The 17,159-nt window shown below is 41.0% G+C and overlaps 2 protein-coding genes across 3 annotated transcripts; one reads left to right on the forward strand and one right to left on the reverse strand.

The window, feature by feature from the left end:
* Positions 1-6,551: 6,551 nt before the first annotated feature.
* ghrl (ghrelin/obestatin prepropeptide) lies at positions 6,552-16,959 on the forward strand. 2 transcript variants are annotated; one of them, XM_026168025.1, is made up of 5 exons: positions 6,552-6,955; positions 15,679-15,825; positions 16,161-16,238; positions 16,326-16,437; positions 16,538-16,959. In XM_026168025.1, exons 2-5 carry the CDS (start codon positions 15,712-15,714, stop codon positions 16,555-16,557), a joined length of 324 nt encoding a protein of 107 aa, XP_026023810.1. In that variant the 5' UTR covers positions 6,552-6,955; positions 15,679-15,711; the 3' UTR covers positions 16,558-16,959. The 2 variants fall into 2 exon arrangements, with proteins under 2 accessions (XP_026023810.1, XP_026023811.1); XM_026168026.1 differs by having other exon boundaries at positions 15,682-15,825.
* Positions 7,645-13,462, reverse strand: ccdc174 (coiled-coil domain containing 174). The gene is made up of 11 exons (XM_026168022.1): positions 13,317-13,462; positions 12,985-13,092; positions 12,791-12,891; positions 12,651-12,709; positions 12,417-12,564; positions 11,117-11,212; positions 10,883-11,019; positions 10,457-10,551; positions 9,910-10,057; positions 9,655-9,807; positions 7,645-8,352 (listed from the first exon to the last, which is right to left on the reverse strand). The coding sequence occupies exons 1-11, from the start codon at positions 13,356-13,358 to the stop codon at positions 7,805-7,807; spliced, it is 1,635 nt and encodes a 544-aa protein (XP_026023807.1). The 5' UTR covers positions 13,359-13,462; the 3' UTR covers positions 7,645-7,804.
* Positions 16,960-17,159: the final 200 nt, after the last annotated feature.

Here is a 17,159-nt window from a genome sequence, read left to right on the forward strand (position 1 = left end):
TGCAGTTTGTTGACTTGTTAGAAGTACTTATGGCATTTTTTTGGATACTAATACTGACTGCACTTTAGTCAGCTGATGCAACCATGAGTCTCTTAACCATACGTCTCACAAAGCAGCAGTATCAGGACCGAGTGGTTGCATTGGCAGTGGAACTGAAAAATTCTAATTGATATCACCCCCGTGTTAACAACATGTGATCAGAGGAGGCAGGAGGTGTTATTTAACAACATAAATTCAGCTGCCCCAAGTCGTGATGTGATCCGCAGCCAAACACTGTCATTACAGACTCCACGGCCCTTTTGTCCCCTCTTTCTCTGATCCATCTGCTGCTGGGGAGACATTGCAGCAGGCCTGCCATCAAGCTCACTGGCACCAGTCTGTTTTACATGTGGCTGTTTGACACAGCGCAGCAGGAGCACATTACGGCCTTGTGGCAAGAGGGGCTCAGTAGCCGTGGCAGCATTAGCTATCATTATGCTCACCAACTCATTACAGCTCACCGTGGGGTGATGCTGACAGAGCGACCCGGGCCTCCATCTGAAGCACATCCTCTCATGGTGTGGAGGTGGCAATACACATAAGTGTAAGACTGTTCACTGATGAACCATTAAGGAAGCCTACAGCAGCAAAGCAGTGCTCCCGTTGAGCAGTGTGGGATGTCGAGCTAATAATGTGATTTAATTGTCTGCTCCGTGCACAAATTTAATTTTTTTTTCTTTGTTGTTGTTGTATTTATTTTTTAATGGAGCTCTCTTTTTTAATTAATTATCTTTAGATGATGCTCATTGAAGATTTTTTTTAAAGGATGTTCTAATGACACATTTTGTTTGGGTGCCATTGCTATTCATTTTTATCAAGCCGTGGGGCAGCATGAGTTTCACCCATTTCTTTTGTAATAGCTGTAGCGAGAAGAAGTAGCAACAGTGGTAAAACAAAGGCATGAAGCCTGTTCTGATTTGTGTTTTCTTCTTTCTATCTCTCTGTTTCTGTTCCCCTGCAACTTTTCAATTAATTTCTATCATGTGGCATTTCTAGGAGGACTCTGGAATCAAATAAGTTGAAGCTCCTGCAGCGCTCCACAGCTGAGATAAGCACACAGAAGAACGCCGCGGATCCCAAAGCAGGAATCATGGATTGTTGAAAGGAAATGAAACCAAGCTGCTGTCCTTCTTTACAGAAGGTGAAATTAATTTTAGAGGCATAAAAATGCTTACGTGTCAGAAATTAAACATAATAAGCTCTAATGAATTTTAGATTTTCCACCAGTCTCTCTTTCAGGATTGCTGGACTTCACAAAAAGGCCCCCCTATTGTTTTATGACTCCAGTGAAGATCCAACTTTAAGTAACTTTGCTCAGTGAGCACACACACACACACACACACACACACACACACACACACACACACACACACACACACACACACACACACACACACACACACACACACACCAATGTGTGCTTACCATCTTAACCTGCTCTCTGCATATCTTTAAAACTTTAATCTGATTTTTTAGTCAAATGTTTAGAAACTTCAGTTTATGTAAAAGAAAATCTCCAATACTTGACACATTCTTTCGCAATTTTTTGCATATAACAATTTCAGTAATCTGTCACTGTCTCTAAATGTCTCTGTTGGTTCAAATGTGCATGTCATTAATCAATAAACGTAATCCCTTATTACCGTTCAAGGAAACCCTGCTATTTCCTTTCTTACCCTTACATTAAACCTTAAAAACAAACCTCTTGATGAAAAAAACTTCTTGATGAAGGTTTCGTTTTATTACCAAACCTCCATCCAGCTCAGTGAACTTGCAGTTGTGTGTCCTGCACTGACAATTTATGAGTTTGATTGCTTTTCCATTTTGAGAGTTTAGTCCCCTGTTGTGCTGTTGATACTCTGCATCATAAAACTGCCCAGAGGATTAAAAACATCCCAAAGACCGGTGTGTCGTCTGAGCTCACAGCTCGCCTGGGCCTAACTAAAGTAATGCCGGTACAGTGTGAACAGATTTTTGGAAAGACCTGTGTGACGTTGTAGTGTAAGCTAAACCGTGAGATTTCAGGAAGTATATAGCTCATGGCCAAGAAGTAAGTAAATAATAATTATACAAAGAGTTTGCCTTCAGACAGAGGCAGGCCAGCTGTTTCCCTTCTTCCCAGTGAACAAGTGGCTGTAGCTGCACTTTTGATTTTAGTATCTCCACTACAAAGCCAAAAAAATCTAATTTGATCAATTTCGATTAATTACAGACTTGAGGACACAGAAAATGTTTGCCTCAATATATCAATATAATAATCAGGATCAGCTCCAAACTATACAAACTTTAATACAAAGAGTCAGTGTGAAACCTCTGCACTGCTCTAGTTTATCTGAACCTCTCTGGAGCACGAGGAGAGGATTTATTTGATCTCCCAGTGCCAGTAGTTTGATGTTGCAGGTAGAAGGGATAAACGCTGCAGCTCACTGGCCTGGTTTGCTTTTTATGTCAGTGTAAGTGCATTAACAGGGGGACAGACCTTCTCTTCCCACCTCTCTGGATCAGGGCCCTGCAGAGATTAGATCATCAGTTCAAGTCTAGAGGGCATCGCTGAGAAAGTGGTGCACATCACCCCCAGTTTGCAACCTTCAGCACTGAGTGGCTTCATAGTTGCATCAACACATGTGTGGCTGTTGGCGAAACTTAATGCTTTTGATTTACCCCCAAAAAATTATTAGGGGAAAAAAAACATCAGAGTGCATTGTAAGTATCCTTGATGTGCAGATCATTTATTGTCCATTAAGAAAATGGCTGATTGCCATTTTTGCTCACCCAGAGCAGAATTAAAATGCCACACAGAAATACAGAAATGATTTCCCAGTGTGGCTGATCCTTGAGAGAAAGGCAGATCTGTCAGCAGGACACACCTTCATGTCCCTAATAAGTGATTAGATTCATTAAAGTGATAAGTCAGCAAGTCAAATCTTGTTCAGTCTTTGGTAAAACTGCACACAAAAGGCACTGACTTACTTCTTGGCCCACTCAGTTAAGGCTGTATGGTCAGATTAGTCGTGGTCAGTGTTCGGAGCCACTCACTTTGGACAGCAGTGACTGAAACTGAGAAATATTGACTTTGATTTTGAAATTTGATGACATTGACACATTTAATTTACCACTAGGTGCATCTTGGTCGTGCTGGGCTTTTAGACATGTCTTAGAGATTTAACAAGGTGTTAGAAACATTCCTCAGAGATTTTTGGTCCACATTGACATGATGGCGTCACACGGTTTCTGCAGATACGACAGCCGCACATCCGTGATGCAATTTTCCCGTTACACTAGAACTCAAAGGTGCTCCACTGGATTGAGATCTGGAGACTGTGGAAGCCATTTGAGTTCAGGGAACTTACTGACATGTTCAGGAAATCAGTTTGAGATGATCTGAGCTCTGTGACATGGTGTGCTATCCTGCTGGAAGCAGCCACCAGAAGATCACTATGATAATAAAAGGAAGGATGTGATTGGCAACAGTAATGGGGTGGCTGTGATGTTTACGCAATATTTAGCTGTATTGGGGCCCAAAACCGTATCGGTAAAGCATTCCCCATACCATTTCACTCCTGAACTCTGATACAGACGGATCATTATCATTTTCTTTAAGCCAAATTCTGGCCCAATCGAGACTAATCTGGTCAGGCAATGCTTTGCCACTCTTCTGTTGTCCAATTTTAGTGAGCTTGTGTGAATTGTAGCCTCAGGTTCTTGTTCTGAGCTGACAGGAGTGGCACTTGGTGTGCTCTTCTTCTGCTTCAGCCCATCTGCTTCAAAGTTTGATGTCTTGTGCTCTCCTGCATACCTCGGTTGTGTCGAGTGGTTATTTTAGTTGCTGTTGCCTTCATTTCAGCTCGATGTAGTCTGGCCATTCTCTGACCTCTGGCATTAGCAAGAAGTTTTCACGCAGGGATCTGGTGCTCACTGGACATTTTCTCTTTTTTCCAATCAGCCTCTTTAAAGCCTGGAAACCATTGTGTGGGGAAATCCGGAGAGGACCAGGAGTTTCTGACATGTCTGGAACCAGCAATCACAGTCAATTAAAGTCATCATTCAAAGTCACTTAAGTCTAATTTCTTCCCCATTCTGAGGCTCAGTTCGAAGTTCAGCAGCTTGACTTGACTGTGTCTAGTTTTTAGCATGTGAGTAACTGTGTCAACAAGCAGTTGAAAAGTGTACCAGTGGCCAGTCAGTGTAAGCTTTAGATGACATACAAACAAAAACAAAATGAAAATCACTGTTTTCTAGTTTGATTGTTTGTTTTTTCATTTCACAGGCAACTTTTTTGGCAATAAACAGACTGTCCAAAGATTATACATGTCACTATTGTTATTACCTTAATTATGTTTATATAGAGTGAGTGATACTTCCAGCTTAATCCTTTTATCAGCACACTAATTTGCTTACAATGACCGTGCACCTGAAACATGATGCTGGTGTTCAGCAATTTAGATTGATTATGATCTACATATTACTCTTAGTGTTTTATCATGCTAACATTTGCTGAGCACACAGTGGAAGCCGAGGCTGATTAAGTGTCATTAGTTTGCATAAATCTGGTCATAAACCAAAGTACTGGACAAATTTAAACTCGGCCAGTTGTTGAGGGATTTCACTAAAAGCCACAAATATCACGTTTATGGTGGCTGTGAAGAAAAACCCAGAGCATTTTTAATATCCTGGGAAAAACAGTCTGTGATAATCACTCCAAAACCTGCTGAGTTATTTCAGTCTGGACCAAAAAAATGAACCAGCTGAGCGATACCATTAAAAGGAACCATGTGGGAGGAAATAAATTATTATTTTGCTCTTTAACTCACTATATGACTTTTAGTCTGTGAGGTCCTGTTACTATAGAAACATATTGTCACCCCACAGGCAGAAAATTTACCTGGCACCAGTTTAGCTTCAACAGTGCATACAAACACATGCTTGACAGAGATACACACACAAATACATCTACCTACCAGTGACACAGTGCTTCAGCTGTCTGAGAGTGCATGGACTCAATGTGAGACTAGAGTAACAAAAAGAGGAAAAAAAACATCATGTTTAAGGTTACAATTGGGTCAAAAATCTACCTCAACAGGAAGATAAACCCAATATGTGTTGGAGAGATCAACAAAACACACAATGCGCCAAACTAACATTCTCGTTAGAGAGGAAACAAGGGAGGGAGAACCCAGGCCAAATATCTAACTGGAAGGCTAATAGGGTGATGAGGGTCAAGTGGTAAATCAGGCTTTTTATTAATCCCTTGAATAGCTCCCTGGTGAGGTGTGTTGTGATTTTTCTGTGGAGCTGCACAGGGTCAGAGGTCAGAATGAGAAAACTGATAACCGTCTGTGTTATGTTTCAGCACATGTAAACCAACATTATCCCACGGCAGAAGTGCTGTCCTTTGTAACGTAATGCTGCATGCCTGAATCTCCGTTATAGGGTAATTTTAGATGCTTTTATGTAACAGCCTGCATTCAGCCCGCATTCAGAGTCAATCAGCATGATTAAAGCTAGTTTTGAGTCACTCCCATAACAGTGATGTGAGGTTATTTAGCTGAGCAGTTGTTATATTGGGCTCTGCTAAATTCTCTCCAAAGATGAACGATGGCCTGGATTTAGACATGTACACATGATCAAGAAGACCTGCTAAAGTTCAACCCGAGTATCAGAATGAAGAAAAAAAAAGTGATTTTAAGTTGTTAGTGCCAGACAGGCTGGTCTGAGTATTTCAGAAATTGCTCCTCTTCTGGGATTTTCCCACAGAACCATCTCAAGGGTTTACAGAGAACGGTGTGAAAAAAAGAAAATATCCAGTGAGTGGTAGTTCTCAGCGTGAACATGTCATGTTGATGCCAGAGCTCAGAGGACAATGGTCAGACTACTTCAAGCTCATAGCAACAAAATAGTAACTTAAATAAACAGTTTTCATAGCCAAGGTATGATTGCACATATCAAATATTAGAGATGGGTCACAGCAGCAGAAGACCACTCCTGTCAAATAAGAACAGGAAACTGAGGCTAATATTCACACAGGCTCACCATAACTGCACCTTTATTCAAGCATGTTTTTCCAAGAGAAGATTGGAGAAAAAAAGGTTTCCCAGTTTGGATTGGCAAAGGAATAAATTGAGGCATCAGAAGATGCTATGCCGAAGCCAGTTTTGAGACAAAGCATAAGAATTTCCTTAATAAATACTCAGTAAATAAACAACTAACAAAGGCTACTGCAACTCTTAAAGGAATAGTGAAGAAATCAATGAACCGTCACTTGAACTTCACATAAAAGTGTATGTGGTACCATCTGGTGGATATTTATATACTGCAACTAAATTACACACTCCCAGATTCCAAACAGCTCCGTGAGCCGACTGACATTAAACACAAATATGAATCATTTTGTGATATACTCTTGCAAGAAAAATTTATGAACCCCTTGGAAGGATTTAGCAGGATTTTTGTTTTGGTTACTCATAAAAGAACGGTTGATCTTCATCTAAGCAAAAACCCACAAATGGTTTTAACTTTATAGGATAGGATAAGCTTTATTTGTCAGTTGCAGTTGCCAGGAGCTGAAATGACAGACCTAGTCGACCATACAGACAATACATAATATACAAACTTACATTGGGGAGACAGGTCCGGCTAGGGAGCAAAAAAGGGGTAGACAGTGAGATATGTAACATATAGGGGCAAAGTTCAGGAGAAAAAAAAGGGGGTTTCTGCCCATGATGACTTCCAACAAGGGAGTCATCATGAGGAGAAAACAGGAAACTCCATAGCACATAAAGAAGCACAGATCATCACACTATACGCCATGAAACACAGACAAGCACCATAGGGGCGGGGATTACGCCGATGTACACAGCGGTCGCGAACGCTGCAGTTCCTCGCGCCTCCAGCTGAGCCGCTGTCTCCATCGAGCGAGGTAAGCATCCGGGGAAGGGAGTGTGGTGAGTGCATATCAGTATCAGTGTGCGTGTCGGGGTGTGTGTCCTTTCGCCTGTTAGGCAAAGATCAACAGTCCTACGCAGGTGGCCTTGATGAATAGGGCAGAGTCAGTTCGTTCTCATTATCGTCTCTCATGGAAGAATGTTGTTGTTCTCGTCAACGTCAACCTTCAAGCAGCTGGCGCCGTCAGGGGTGGAGGCATAGCCGCATTAGAGATGGAGGTAACTGGTTTAGGTCGAACGAACTGCATCCATTTTACACTCGTCCTAATGTCCATCACTGGTCTCTCTTTTAAGAGCCGTGAGCTCCTCGAAGATCTTTCCCATATTTCGTTCAGTGCACTCACCGCTCTTCCCACAGTTTCGATCAGAGCGGCTAGCCTTGTGGGGTTTTGAACAGCAGTCACCTGCACGATGACAATTCATTTTTGATCATTTCTCTCCAGAAAACGGTGTAACTTCAGTATGTCAGGTCAAGGCAGAAGATCTCAGCTGGCTTCAGGTCACTGGTCTCTGCCTGACCTCTGACCCTGAAGTAACAAGGCATTGCATGACATCCCCTCAGTCATTCTTCGTAGCTGGATTAAAGTTTTGATATTCATGTGCAGTGCTTGAGCAGAAATTAATCATTAATCCCTTCTGTGACCAAAATACACACAAACACAAATGATGCACTCTTGATATTTATTAAATATCTAAACTCCAAAAAGCTGACATATTGTGTTTTATTGTTTTTGTGATTTACTCTATAAACAAAGAGCGAGAAAAAAAGAGCAGTGTTTAAACTCACAATATGACCCAACTACACATCAAGCAGTATTTAGACATCAGGTGGAGTTCCTGTAGAAGGACAACATGTCATCCAGACTTTGAGGAGGGCCCTGGTGGAGTTGCTGGGTTTGGCTGTCACCTGCAGGTTGCGCCTGGCTCTGCACCTGAGGTGGATACTGGGGTGGATATTGATGTGGGAACGGTGGTGGAAATGGAGGAAGGAGGTGAGGTGGGCTTGCAAACTGAGGAGTAGGTGGAGGAGGAAATGGAGGATAAAATAGCGGGTGAGGGGGATACTGGGGATGAAAGGGGGGAGCCGACAGCGACGAGCTGTCTGAGGGCGGTGGCTGTGCAGACGGGGGAGGGTTTGGTTGAGGTTCAGGAGGTGAAGATGCAGTTTTAGACCGAGGTTGTGGTTCTGCTTTGCTCTCAGAGATTCCTCCTGGAGCTCTTGCCCACTTGAAGGACATGTTGGATTTATTCTCCTCATTTTTATACTTTCCTGGTTTCGGCCTCTTGTCATCTGCAAAGTATGCAGACGGAGGTGCAAATTCAGTATCCCGCTCCTCCCGACGCCGACTTTTCCACTCAGTAAACATGAACTCTGAAAGGAAACAAAGACAAAAGCTAATGTTAGGGAGGTTACATTCCAGAAAACAGAGGTGCCTTGATCCTTAAAACTCCACCTAAAAGTGACATAAAGCCAATCTGTCAATCTATTATTGGATGGTGCTGAATTTATTAGAAGAACTAGCTAGGCTTTGATCCAAACAGCCAAGCAAATATGAATGGAATTTCCAGAAAACTGGCAGAAGAAGGATGCAAATAAATAACTACTTCCATCCACTTGTGCTGTGCTAATAATAGAAGCTGGACACTTCAGGATGAACAGCTGGTGGTAGTCATTTTTATAGTCAGAAGAGGCTGACTTTGGAGCACAGCTCAGTTGGAGTTATAGATAGTTGTAGACTTGCCTTTCCCTGATATTAAAGGTGATTATCAGCCCTGGTTCAAAGAGCAAAGGAGCACTAACAAATTGCATAAAAGTGCAACAACAGTGCAACTGTGACAGCAGTCAGTCACCTCTGACATTTACTGTCACCTGACCTGACTTGCCTTCACCACCTGCTCATAGACTGCATTAAGTCAATAAAAGCTCTCACACAGTCATTATGAGTCCTGTTCATAATGCAGATCAAGGAAAAGGAAATACAAGCAATGAGCACTGTGGGGCCTGGCTCTTCTCTATGCATCAAATGTCATGAGGAGTTTGGCGTCACCATTGTTGGCTGAATGTGGGTGTGCAGAGGGCAGAGTATGAGGCTGACCACACATTTCCGCGTGGTCTATTATCTATAACAGGAACGCTGACTATTGGCACACAAATATCTTCAGCTTTTGTGCATTTGTACTTCTTTTAGCAGTTTTATAAATGAGACTCTCTGAAGTTTTCATCTGCAAACATAGTTGCTCTGCTCTGTATTTGCAATAATTTCCACAAATTAAAAAAAAAAAATACACATCTCAACATTACTACAGCCTAAAGCAGTGTGAGCTCATCAAATGGAAAACCAAATAGTCTTTTTATTGGAGTACTGTATATTATACTATAACTATCAGTTGGGGACTTGAACTTTGGGTTTTTCACAACACATTTTGATTTGTTACAGAAGGACAAACAAGTGTTACTAATAATATCAATGTCTCTGTTTGAATCAAGGGTCCCAGTTAAATCATGCCAGTGACCCAGCATGCATGACACAGAAACCGCTGTATCTAAATAATGAATTAACTTCATCATCGACAGAAAAGAAAACATCCTATTTAACGTGTTATCTAGCTGAAACATACAGCACATTTATTATATTCATAACATGAAAGTGTTTTTTTTTTAAATGAGACTTACCTTTGCCTCTGTCCCACTCTCTGACATGAGGAACTCCTGGTTTGGTGTCTCTCCTCTCCTGGATCTCCACTTCCACCTTCTTGAGTATGCTGACCTCTGGGCACTCCTCTGGTTGAGGGGAGGTCCCTGTTGTTTCAAATTCCTCTTCCTCTCCTGAAACCAAGAATTCATAACTGTTCTTACTAGCATTCGTGCGATCATTGAACTGAAGCCTGCAAACAAATTTTCTACACAAACAGCCGTGCAGATCCGAACCTTCATTCTCCTCTTCTTTCTCCTCTTCCTCTGTACCATCCAGCTTGGCCTTCTTCATCTTCCTCTGCCTTACCTTGGCTAGTCGAGCCTGTAGGATGGCCTGCTTCCTCTCCTTCAGTCGTTCTCTCTTTGTGCGCTGATCTGTAGTCTGCAGGACAGAACAGGTGGAATAAAACACTTATTAGATTATAAAGTAATAAATAATTCCTGATGGATCTAATTTAAATGACAATCACAATCTAAATATTTTTATTACATTATAAATGTTCAGTGTTGTAAACAGTTAAATAATTCCTTTATTAATTCTCTCCATTGTTATCAAATTATCTCTTTCTCTTGTATGTACAATTTTGCACTTCCTCACATAACAAGGCCTTCAATATGGGCCTGTGGTGCTTTTATCAATGTTTTTTTTTTATTATTCTTTATGCTGCTGCTATAACACAGTCATTCCCCTGGGATGAATAGAATATCTATATGTCCATCCCTCTATCAGAAACCATAATGCTGTCCTGGGCCGGCATTTTACATGTGTTTAATAGCTCACCTGATCTCTAAGCATGTCCAGAGTTTCTCTCTGTTTTTGCCGCTGCTCCTGATCCTGAGAGAATGCGTAGTACCCCACACCAAGGTCCCGAGCCTCTGAGATAAGAACAACAACAGTAAGACAACAGTTTCAAACCTGCAAACCAAACTTCCTCTGTTTCAAAGTGTAGCGTAGCATAAAAAAAGACCTTATTTTCAGTCCATAAATTCTTTTGGTATATATTATTTGGCAAAGAATTCAGTGGCGATTAAGCAAAACCCACAAAGATCTAACTTCAAACTCTCAAGATCACCATTAACTCTGTAGCCAACTATGAGGAAAGATGACACAGGCTCAATACTAATCTGTAACCACAAACAAATCGCCTTGTGGCTGACTGAGTGAAAGACGATGTAAGGGCTCAAAGCTCTTTGCTGTGACACTAACCCTGTTGTCTGATATCCTCATAGTGAATCGGTCCAACAGGCCTTTTCATTGCCTCCTCTTCCTCCCTCTCCCACTCCTGCCTCTGCAGCTCTCGTCGCATGTCTTCTGAGAGTAATGTCTTGTCTGATGAAGCTTTTCTACAGGGACCAGGCATATCCAAAAGAGTTAAGAGTTTCAAATATTTCATTACCATCCTTGAAGAAAAAAAAAAAATCACAATACATAAATAATTACCCTTTCCCTTGAAGGTCTTGGTCCATTTTCTTAAAGTCTGGCAGGTCTTTTTTCATGCACCGCCGAGATCGTCCCAAAGCATCCACAAAGTCCACCCTGCAGAGAAAAAAAATAGTTGTTTTTGTTTTTTTAAATATTGTGACAAATAACACCACAAGGCCTTTTGTTTATCTGTAATGTCAAAAAGCAGTGATAGAGTCTGATCACTCCTTCTATATTCGCAGAGCAAAAATTGTTATTTGCATATAGTGGCTGATAAAAACTTTCTGGCTTCTCAATCATTCAGTTCATGGTAGTCTAGAAAACTGAACTAAGTTTGTGAAGATGTCTCAGCTCTTATACAAGAGGCTTCTTCTGTTCTAAAAACAAAAGGTGGCAAGCCCCAGGTGCTTCTACAAACATTTGTGAAAGAATGGGTCGCTCTTAGGAGCTCCTTACCACCTGTGCAACAGGTTCAATTGTGAAATTTACTCGCTACTAAATATTCAACACTCAGCTGTTACTGGTATTATAACAAAATGGAACTAACTGTGAACAGCAGCAGCTCAGCCATGAAGGGGTAGACCATGTAAATTCACAGAGCAGTGTCAGCGGATGCTGAGGTGTACATTGTGCAGAGGTCGCCAACTTTCTGCAGAGTCAATCGCTACAGACCTACAAAATTCACGTGGCCTTCAGATTAGCTCAAGAATAGTGGGTAGCCAGCATAATGGAATGAGTTTCTATGGCCGAGCAGCTGCCACTGGATTCTACAGCAGTGGTTTCAGCTTCTTGGTTCCAGTGAAAGGAACTCTGCATACTGAGACATTTTTGACAATTTCATTCTTTTAATATTGTGGAAATAGTTTGGGGATCGGCCCTTCCTGTTCCAACATGACTGAGCACCAGTGCACAAAGCAAGGTTGATAAAGACTTGGATGAGCAAGTTTGGAGTGGAAGAATTTGACTGGCCTGCACAGAATCCTGACCACTGCTGAATTAGAGTGCCAACTATGAGCCAGGCCTTCTCATCAAACATTATTGTCTGACCTTGCAAATGTGCTTCTAAAAGAATAGTCAAAAATTCCCATAAACTCACTCCTAAACCTGTGGAAAGCTGAAAGATATGAAGCTAAGCGTGGGCCAGTATTATCTTAAACCCTATGGATTAAGAAAGGAATGCCACTCAAGACAGACAAGTGAATATTTTTGGCAACATAATGTATTAGCAAATACTGGAAAACATATAAGCCTAATATTGATATGTTATATGATGCCAGCACAAGTTGAATATTGATGAATGCAATCAATGTGAAGTTACCATTCTTCATCCGGGTTCTCAGGAGGAGGGACGGGTGATGAGCTGAGTTGCTCCTCGTCCTCTTTCTCCTTCTGGGCAAGTGTTTCTCTCTTTTTGTCAATAATCTTCTGGGTGAAGTCAACAAGGAACAGCCCTTCCGTCTCCTCATCTGATGAGTTACACAACAAGGTAAATACAAAGTATGCCCACTTTGATGCTGTTGTAGCAGACATAAGGCACAAACAGTTCACCAACCAGGAAAGTCTCCTTTAGTCATCTGTTCGTAGAGTCTCGCCTTCTCCTCCAACTTACGCCTGTCGAGAGAGTAGAAAAAAAGCTGTGAGAGGTTTTGGTCCACCTGTTATACAGAAAAACGTCAGCAGTACTGAACTCACCTTGCTGTATCGATGGTGCTCCGCTCCTCTTCCAGCTGCTCTGCATCTTTAGCAGCTCTTGCTGAAACACCCGCATTTTGTTTATTCCAGATGTTGGGCTTCTGCAGAGGAACATGTGGAGAGGAAAATTAGAAACGTGAGTCAGTCATTGCACGCCATTATAAAAAAACGTTCAGAAATCACTCGTGCTGTACCTTATCTTTTGATTTTGCTTTGAATCCTGCTCCAGAAGTTTCTTGTCCAAGTTTCTGCCGTTTGAACTGCTCCTGTTTCCTGTACAGCTCAGCTTTAAGGTCCACTAGCTGCACGAAATAAAACCGAAATTTAAGGTTTAGCTGTTTATTCTCCAAAGAAAAAAAAAACTAACAAACGTTATGTATTTCTTCTAAATACAGTCCATGCTCGTTGTATGTGCTGCTAGCAACCATGAGAGTAAGTTAGCTATGTTTATCCGTATAATTAAGCTTAAGCGTCTACAGTTTCTGTCAAACAAATATTTGAAGAGCTGCCTGTACATTCAACTCACCGATGAAGCAGTCACGTCTAAAGGTTTCTTCTTTTTATCCATTTCCCCTACACCTTAATCTCCAGTTTGTTGCTGTTTGCTGGAGTCCGACTTCTTCGTTGGTATTTCTGTTGCTACCAAACTGTCGCTTTACAGCCAACTAGTGGCGTCTCTCCGACACTGCACGCATTTCCGTTTCAAACGTTCATTCTTACTTTCACCGTTTTTGTTAAAAAGTAACTATAAACTAAAATAAAATGAGATGACTATTGTCTAGTCTAGATAAAGGAAAACAGATTTTATAAGGAAGGGAAAAAAAGTCGTGCAGACTCCCTCCTGCACGACTTTTAGTAGTTTTATAGTTTTCTTTTTCTTGTCTTTTTTGCTTTATGGGTGATTATATGCATTTATGTGCGAGATAGTTATGAAAATTGCTTTAATTGCAACAGGGCTATTGGCATTAATCCAAGGTTTAGAATCCAACACAATTTCAATATGTTTAGGAGAAAAGTGTCTGCACCCTTGTTGGGTAGAAGCTTTTTTGGATAAACTTACCATTTCCTCAATGAAAATTAAACACATCCCAAAAGTGTTTGGGGGGGTTTGTTTTTGAAATTGAGAGTTTTCATCAAAAGATGGGTACAGTGTGTTCATTAAGGGGTGGACATGGTCGGCAACAATACTCAGGTAAGCTGTGGAAATTAAAGGATGATCAGTTGGTATTGAGGGGGACAAAAATGTCCCCTGCAGACTGATCTGCTGTTATGAGACAGGATGGATACATGCTTCTACTTATCCTTTTCAGGGTCGCGGGGAGCGCTAGAGCCTATCCCAGCTGTCATAGGGCGAGAGGTAGGGTACACCCTGCCAACACACAGGGACAGACAACCATTCACACTCACACATTCACACCGAGTGGCAATTTGGTTTATCCAATTAACCTATCCCCACAAGCTGCATGTCGGTGGACGGTGGGAGGAAGCCGGAGTACCCGGAGGGAACCTACGCAAACACGGGGAGAACATGCAAACTCCACACAGAAAGACTCAGGACCTTCTTGCTGTGCGGCAACAGTGCTAACTACCGTGCCACCGTGCTGCCTTGCTTTCAGACTGTTTATTGTTTATTTCCTGAACATCTTAATGTCACAGCCTCATTTTCCTATCCTGAGAAACCGAGTGCGGTCTTCTGTTGCTGTAACCCATCTGCTTCAAAATTGAATGTGCTGCAAATTCAGAGATGCTCTTCTGTGCACATTGGCTGTAACGAGGGACCGAGTTACTGCTTGACTACCAGTCAATGATTATTTTCTCTTTTTTCATACCATTCTCTGTAAACCCTATAGAAGGTTGTGAAATACTCAGGCCAGGCCATCTGGTGCTAACAACCATGCCACACTCAAAGTCACTTAAATCACCTTTCTTCCTCATTCTGATCTTCCATTTGAACTTCAGCAGGTCGTCTAGATCTTGTCTACATGGGTAAATGTATTGAGTTGAGGCTGATTAGATAATCGTGCTGAGTAATTGGACACGTGTACCTAACAAAGTATTGAGTAACCATATGATAGGTGTGATGCCTAAATAAGAAAAAAATTAAATACAGATTACTTTCCTAAATCAAAGAAATGTAATTACACTTCTTGGAGTAGCTGTCTGACCAATGCAAGTTTTTCCATTTCATATAAACTGTCCTTCATACTGTCTTATGCATGATGCTTTAGGCTTCGTGTATTTTGTCAATTGGTAGGCTGTTGATTTAAAAACTAAAAACCATTTTGAACCATCACAGTTCCACTGAAAGCACAATTACACAACACAAGCATGTAAATGTGAGTGAAAATCCTTGTAAATCAAATGCCACATGGCTGTGTCAATATCCGCTCCAGTTACTTTGGTTTATTTGTTTATTTCAGAGATATTAAAGTAGCATTCATTCCAGCTGAGCACTGATGTAATGATAACACTATGCTGATATAAATTTAAGTTTCCTGTCTAATCAAACATTAGATTATTGCTAACTTTATTACAGCTCTTGCCTGAGAGTCAGTGCTGCTGTAGAAGTCTGTGACTGCAATACTATTCTGTCCATAGCCCACTGATAAGATGTCCATCACACCTCATATCAGATCACAACAGAGAAATGCCCACTTTGCTATCAGATTAAACATTTGAGCAGTCTTATGTTACCAAGATATGATCACACAACATCCTGTTACCGTTGTGTTCAGTGTTTTTTTTTTTTAAACCAGCATGAAGGAGGATGAAAGGTATATAAAGGTACGAAGATGGACAGAAAACAAAGAAAGTTAGATCCATATCAGAATCAGGTGAAAAGCATCAGAGCTGATTTTTAATAGACAACATCTTCATACTGTGTGCAGCAGATCCAGCAGTGGAGACGTTTTTCTTCCACCATGCTTCTGAAAAGAAACACCTGCCTGTTGGCTTTTCTCTTGTGTTCCTTGACCTTGTGGTGCAAGTCAACCAGTGCGGGCTCAAGCTTCCTCAGCCCATCACAGAAACCTCAGGTGAGATACTTTGTCCTAATTTATCTTTTTTTTTTAAACTACATTTTTATAAAATCTTTATGAAAACTTCACTCAGCGTTGGTTTCTTTTTAACGCTTGTAATAACCTATAAATATTTCAATGCTTCATGTTTTTTCTTTTCAGCCTTTAAGATGGACTAAAAATTAAAACTCTACCAGCTATTTAGACTGTGAACTCACCAACCAACCAGTGACATTATTCTGCACTGTACCTCACCCATGCCATTTGAATTAGGGAGGTTTTCTTATGTTAATTAAACCTCTTAAGTGGAAATTATTTCATAACAATGATGAGATGTCATTTTTAAATCACAGAACAAAGTGAAGTCCTCCAGAATCGGTCGCCAAGCCATGGAGGAGCCAAATCAAACCAATATGGACAAAACCATGACAGTGAGTTGGGGAAAAATACAAAACAAATACAGCCCATCTCCCAGCAGTCAATCCTGCAGCTTTGTGTTTTTTTTCTCTTCGGACCAGATAAGTGCGCCCTTTGAAATTGGCGTCACCTTGAGAGCAGAAGACTTGGCGGACTACATTGTAGAGCTGCAGGAGATTGTGCAACGCCTGCTGGGAAACACAGAATCAGCAGGTTGTCCCTTCTTTCTGGTTTATACAGTAAAAAAAGTGTTTCCTTTAAATATTACAATATATTTATATATATATATATATATATATATTATTTTCCCCAGAGAGACCATCTCCTCGTTGAAGATCAGAGACTGTGTCAGTGTTTTCCATAATCAGCTTTAGTTATCTAAGTTATTAGACTGTGGTTAAATAACATGAAATACAAGATAAATGAATGATGCCTAAAACATTAAAATGCTTACCATGTGACCCTGTGTGTAAAATGGAACACATCAATCAGCCAAATAGCATTTCCTGGAGATTTCAGCCTCAAAGATTATGTTCATCATCAAGGGGTTGGTTCAGCTGTCATTATGAATTTCCCGGGGTGCAGCTTTAGGAAAAATGTCTCTCAAACACCCAAATGTTTAACTCACACTCTGACATTTTGCATTCATTATTAAAACTCCTGTGTCAGCAGAGAAATACGATCTAATGTTAGTCAACCTGTAAAAAATGATACCCTGTATAGATCACTACAGCACACACTATACCATCTGTCTCTTTAGGATTCGAGTATGCCTTATACAATAAAGCATCAATCAACCTTTTGTCTCACTGTATTATATTTAATGAGTCTTTAAATCAGAAGGTCTGTGATGCAACAGCTCATCCGGTTCATGATTTACAGGTTACCTGATGGGTGAATAACAGTTTTCTTGGTGGTAATTAGCTGTACTGCAA

This window comes from Astatotilapia calliptera, chromosome 5 (assembly GCF_900246225.1).
Source record: "Astatotilapia calliptera chromosome 5, fAstCal1.2, whole genome shotgun sequence".
NCBI classification, from domain to species: domain Eukaryota; kingdom Metazoa; phylum Chordata; class Actinopteri; order Cichliformes; family Cichlidae; genus Astatotilapia; species Astatotilapia calliptera.

Bases quoted from the DNA above. Each gene is read 5' to 3' on its own strand.
- ghrl (XM_026168025.1), top strand. From the start codon at position 15,712: ATGCTTCTGAAAAGAAACACCTGCCTGTTGGCTTTTCTCTTGTGTTCC. The intron at 15,826-16,160 runs GTGAGATACTTT...TTTAAATCACAG, and splicing joins GCCCATCACAGAAACCTCAG to AACAAAGTGAAGTCCTCCAG. The intron at 16,438-16,537 runs GTTGTCCCTTCT...TATTTTCCCCAG, and splicing joins GGGAAACACAGAATCAGCAG to AGAGACCATCTCCTCGTTGA.
- ccdc174 (XM_026168022.1), bottom strand. From the start codon at position 13,358: ATGGATAAAAAGAAGAAACCTTTAGACGTGACTGCTTCATCG. The intron at 12,892-12,984 runs GTACAGCACGAG...GTTCCTCTGCAG, and splicing joins AAGCAAAATCAAAAGATAAG to AAGCCCAACATCTGGAATAA. The intron at 10,058-10,456 runs GTGAGCTATTAA...TCTGTCCTGCAG, and splicing joins TGGACATGCTTAGAGATCAG to ACTACAGATCAGCGCACAAA.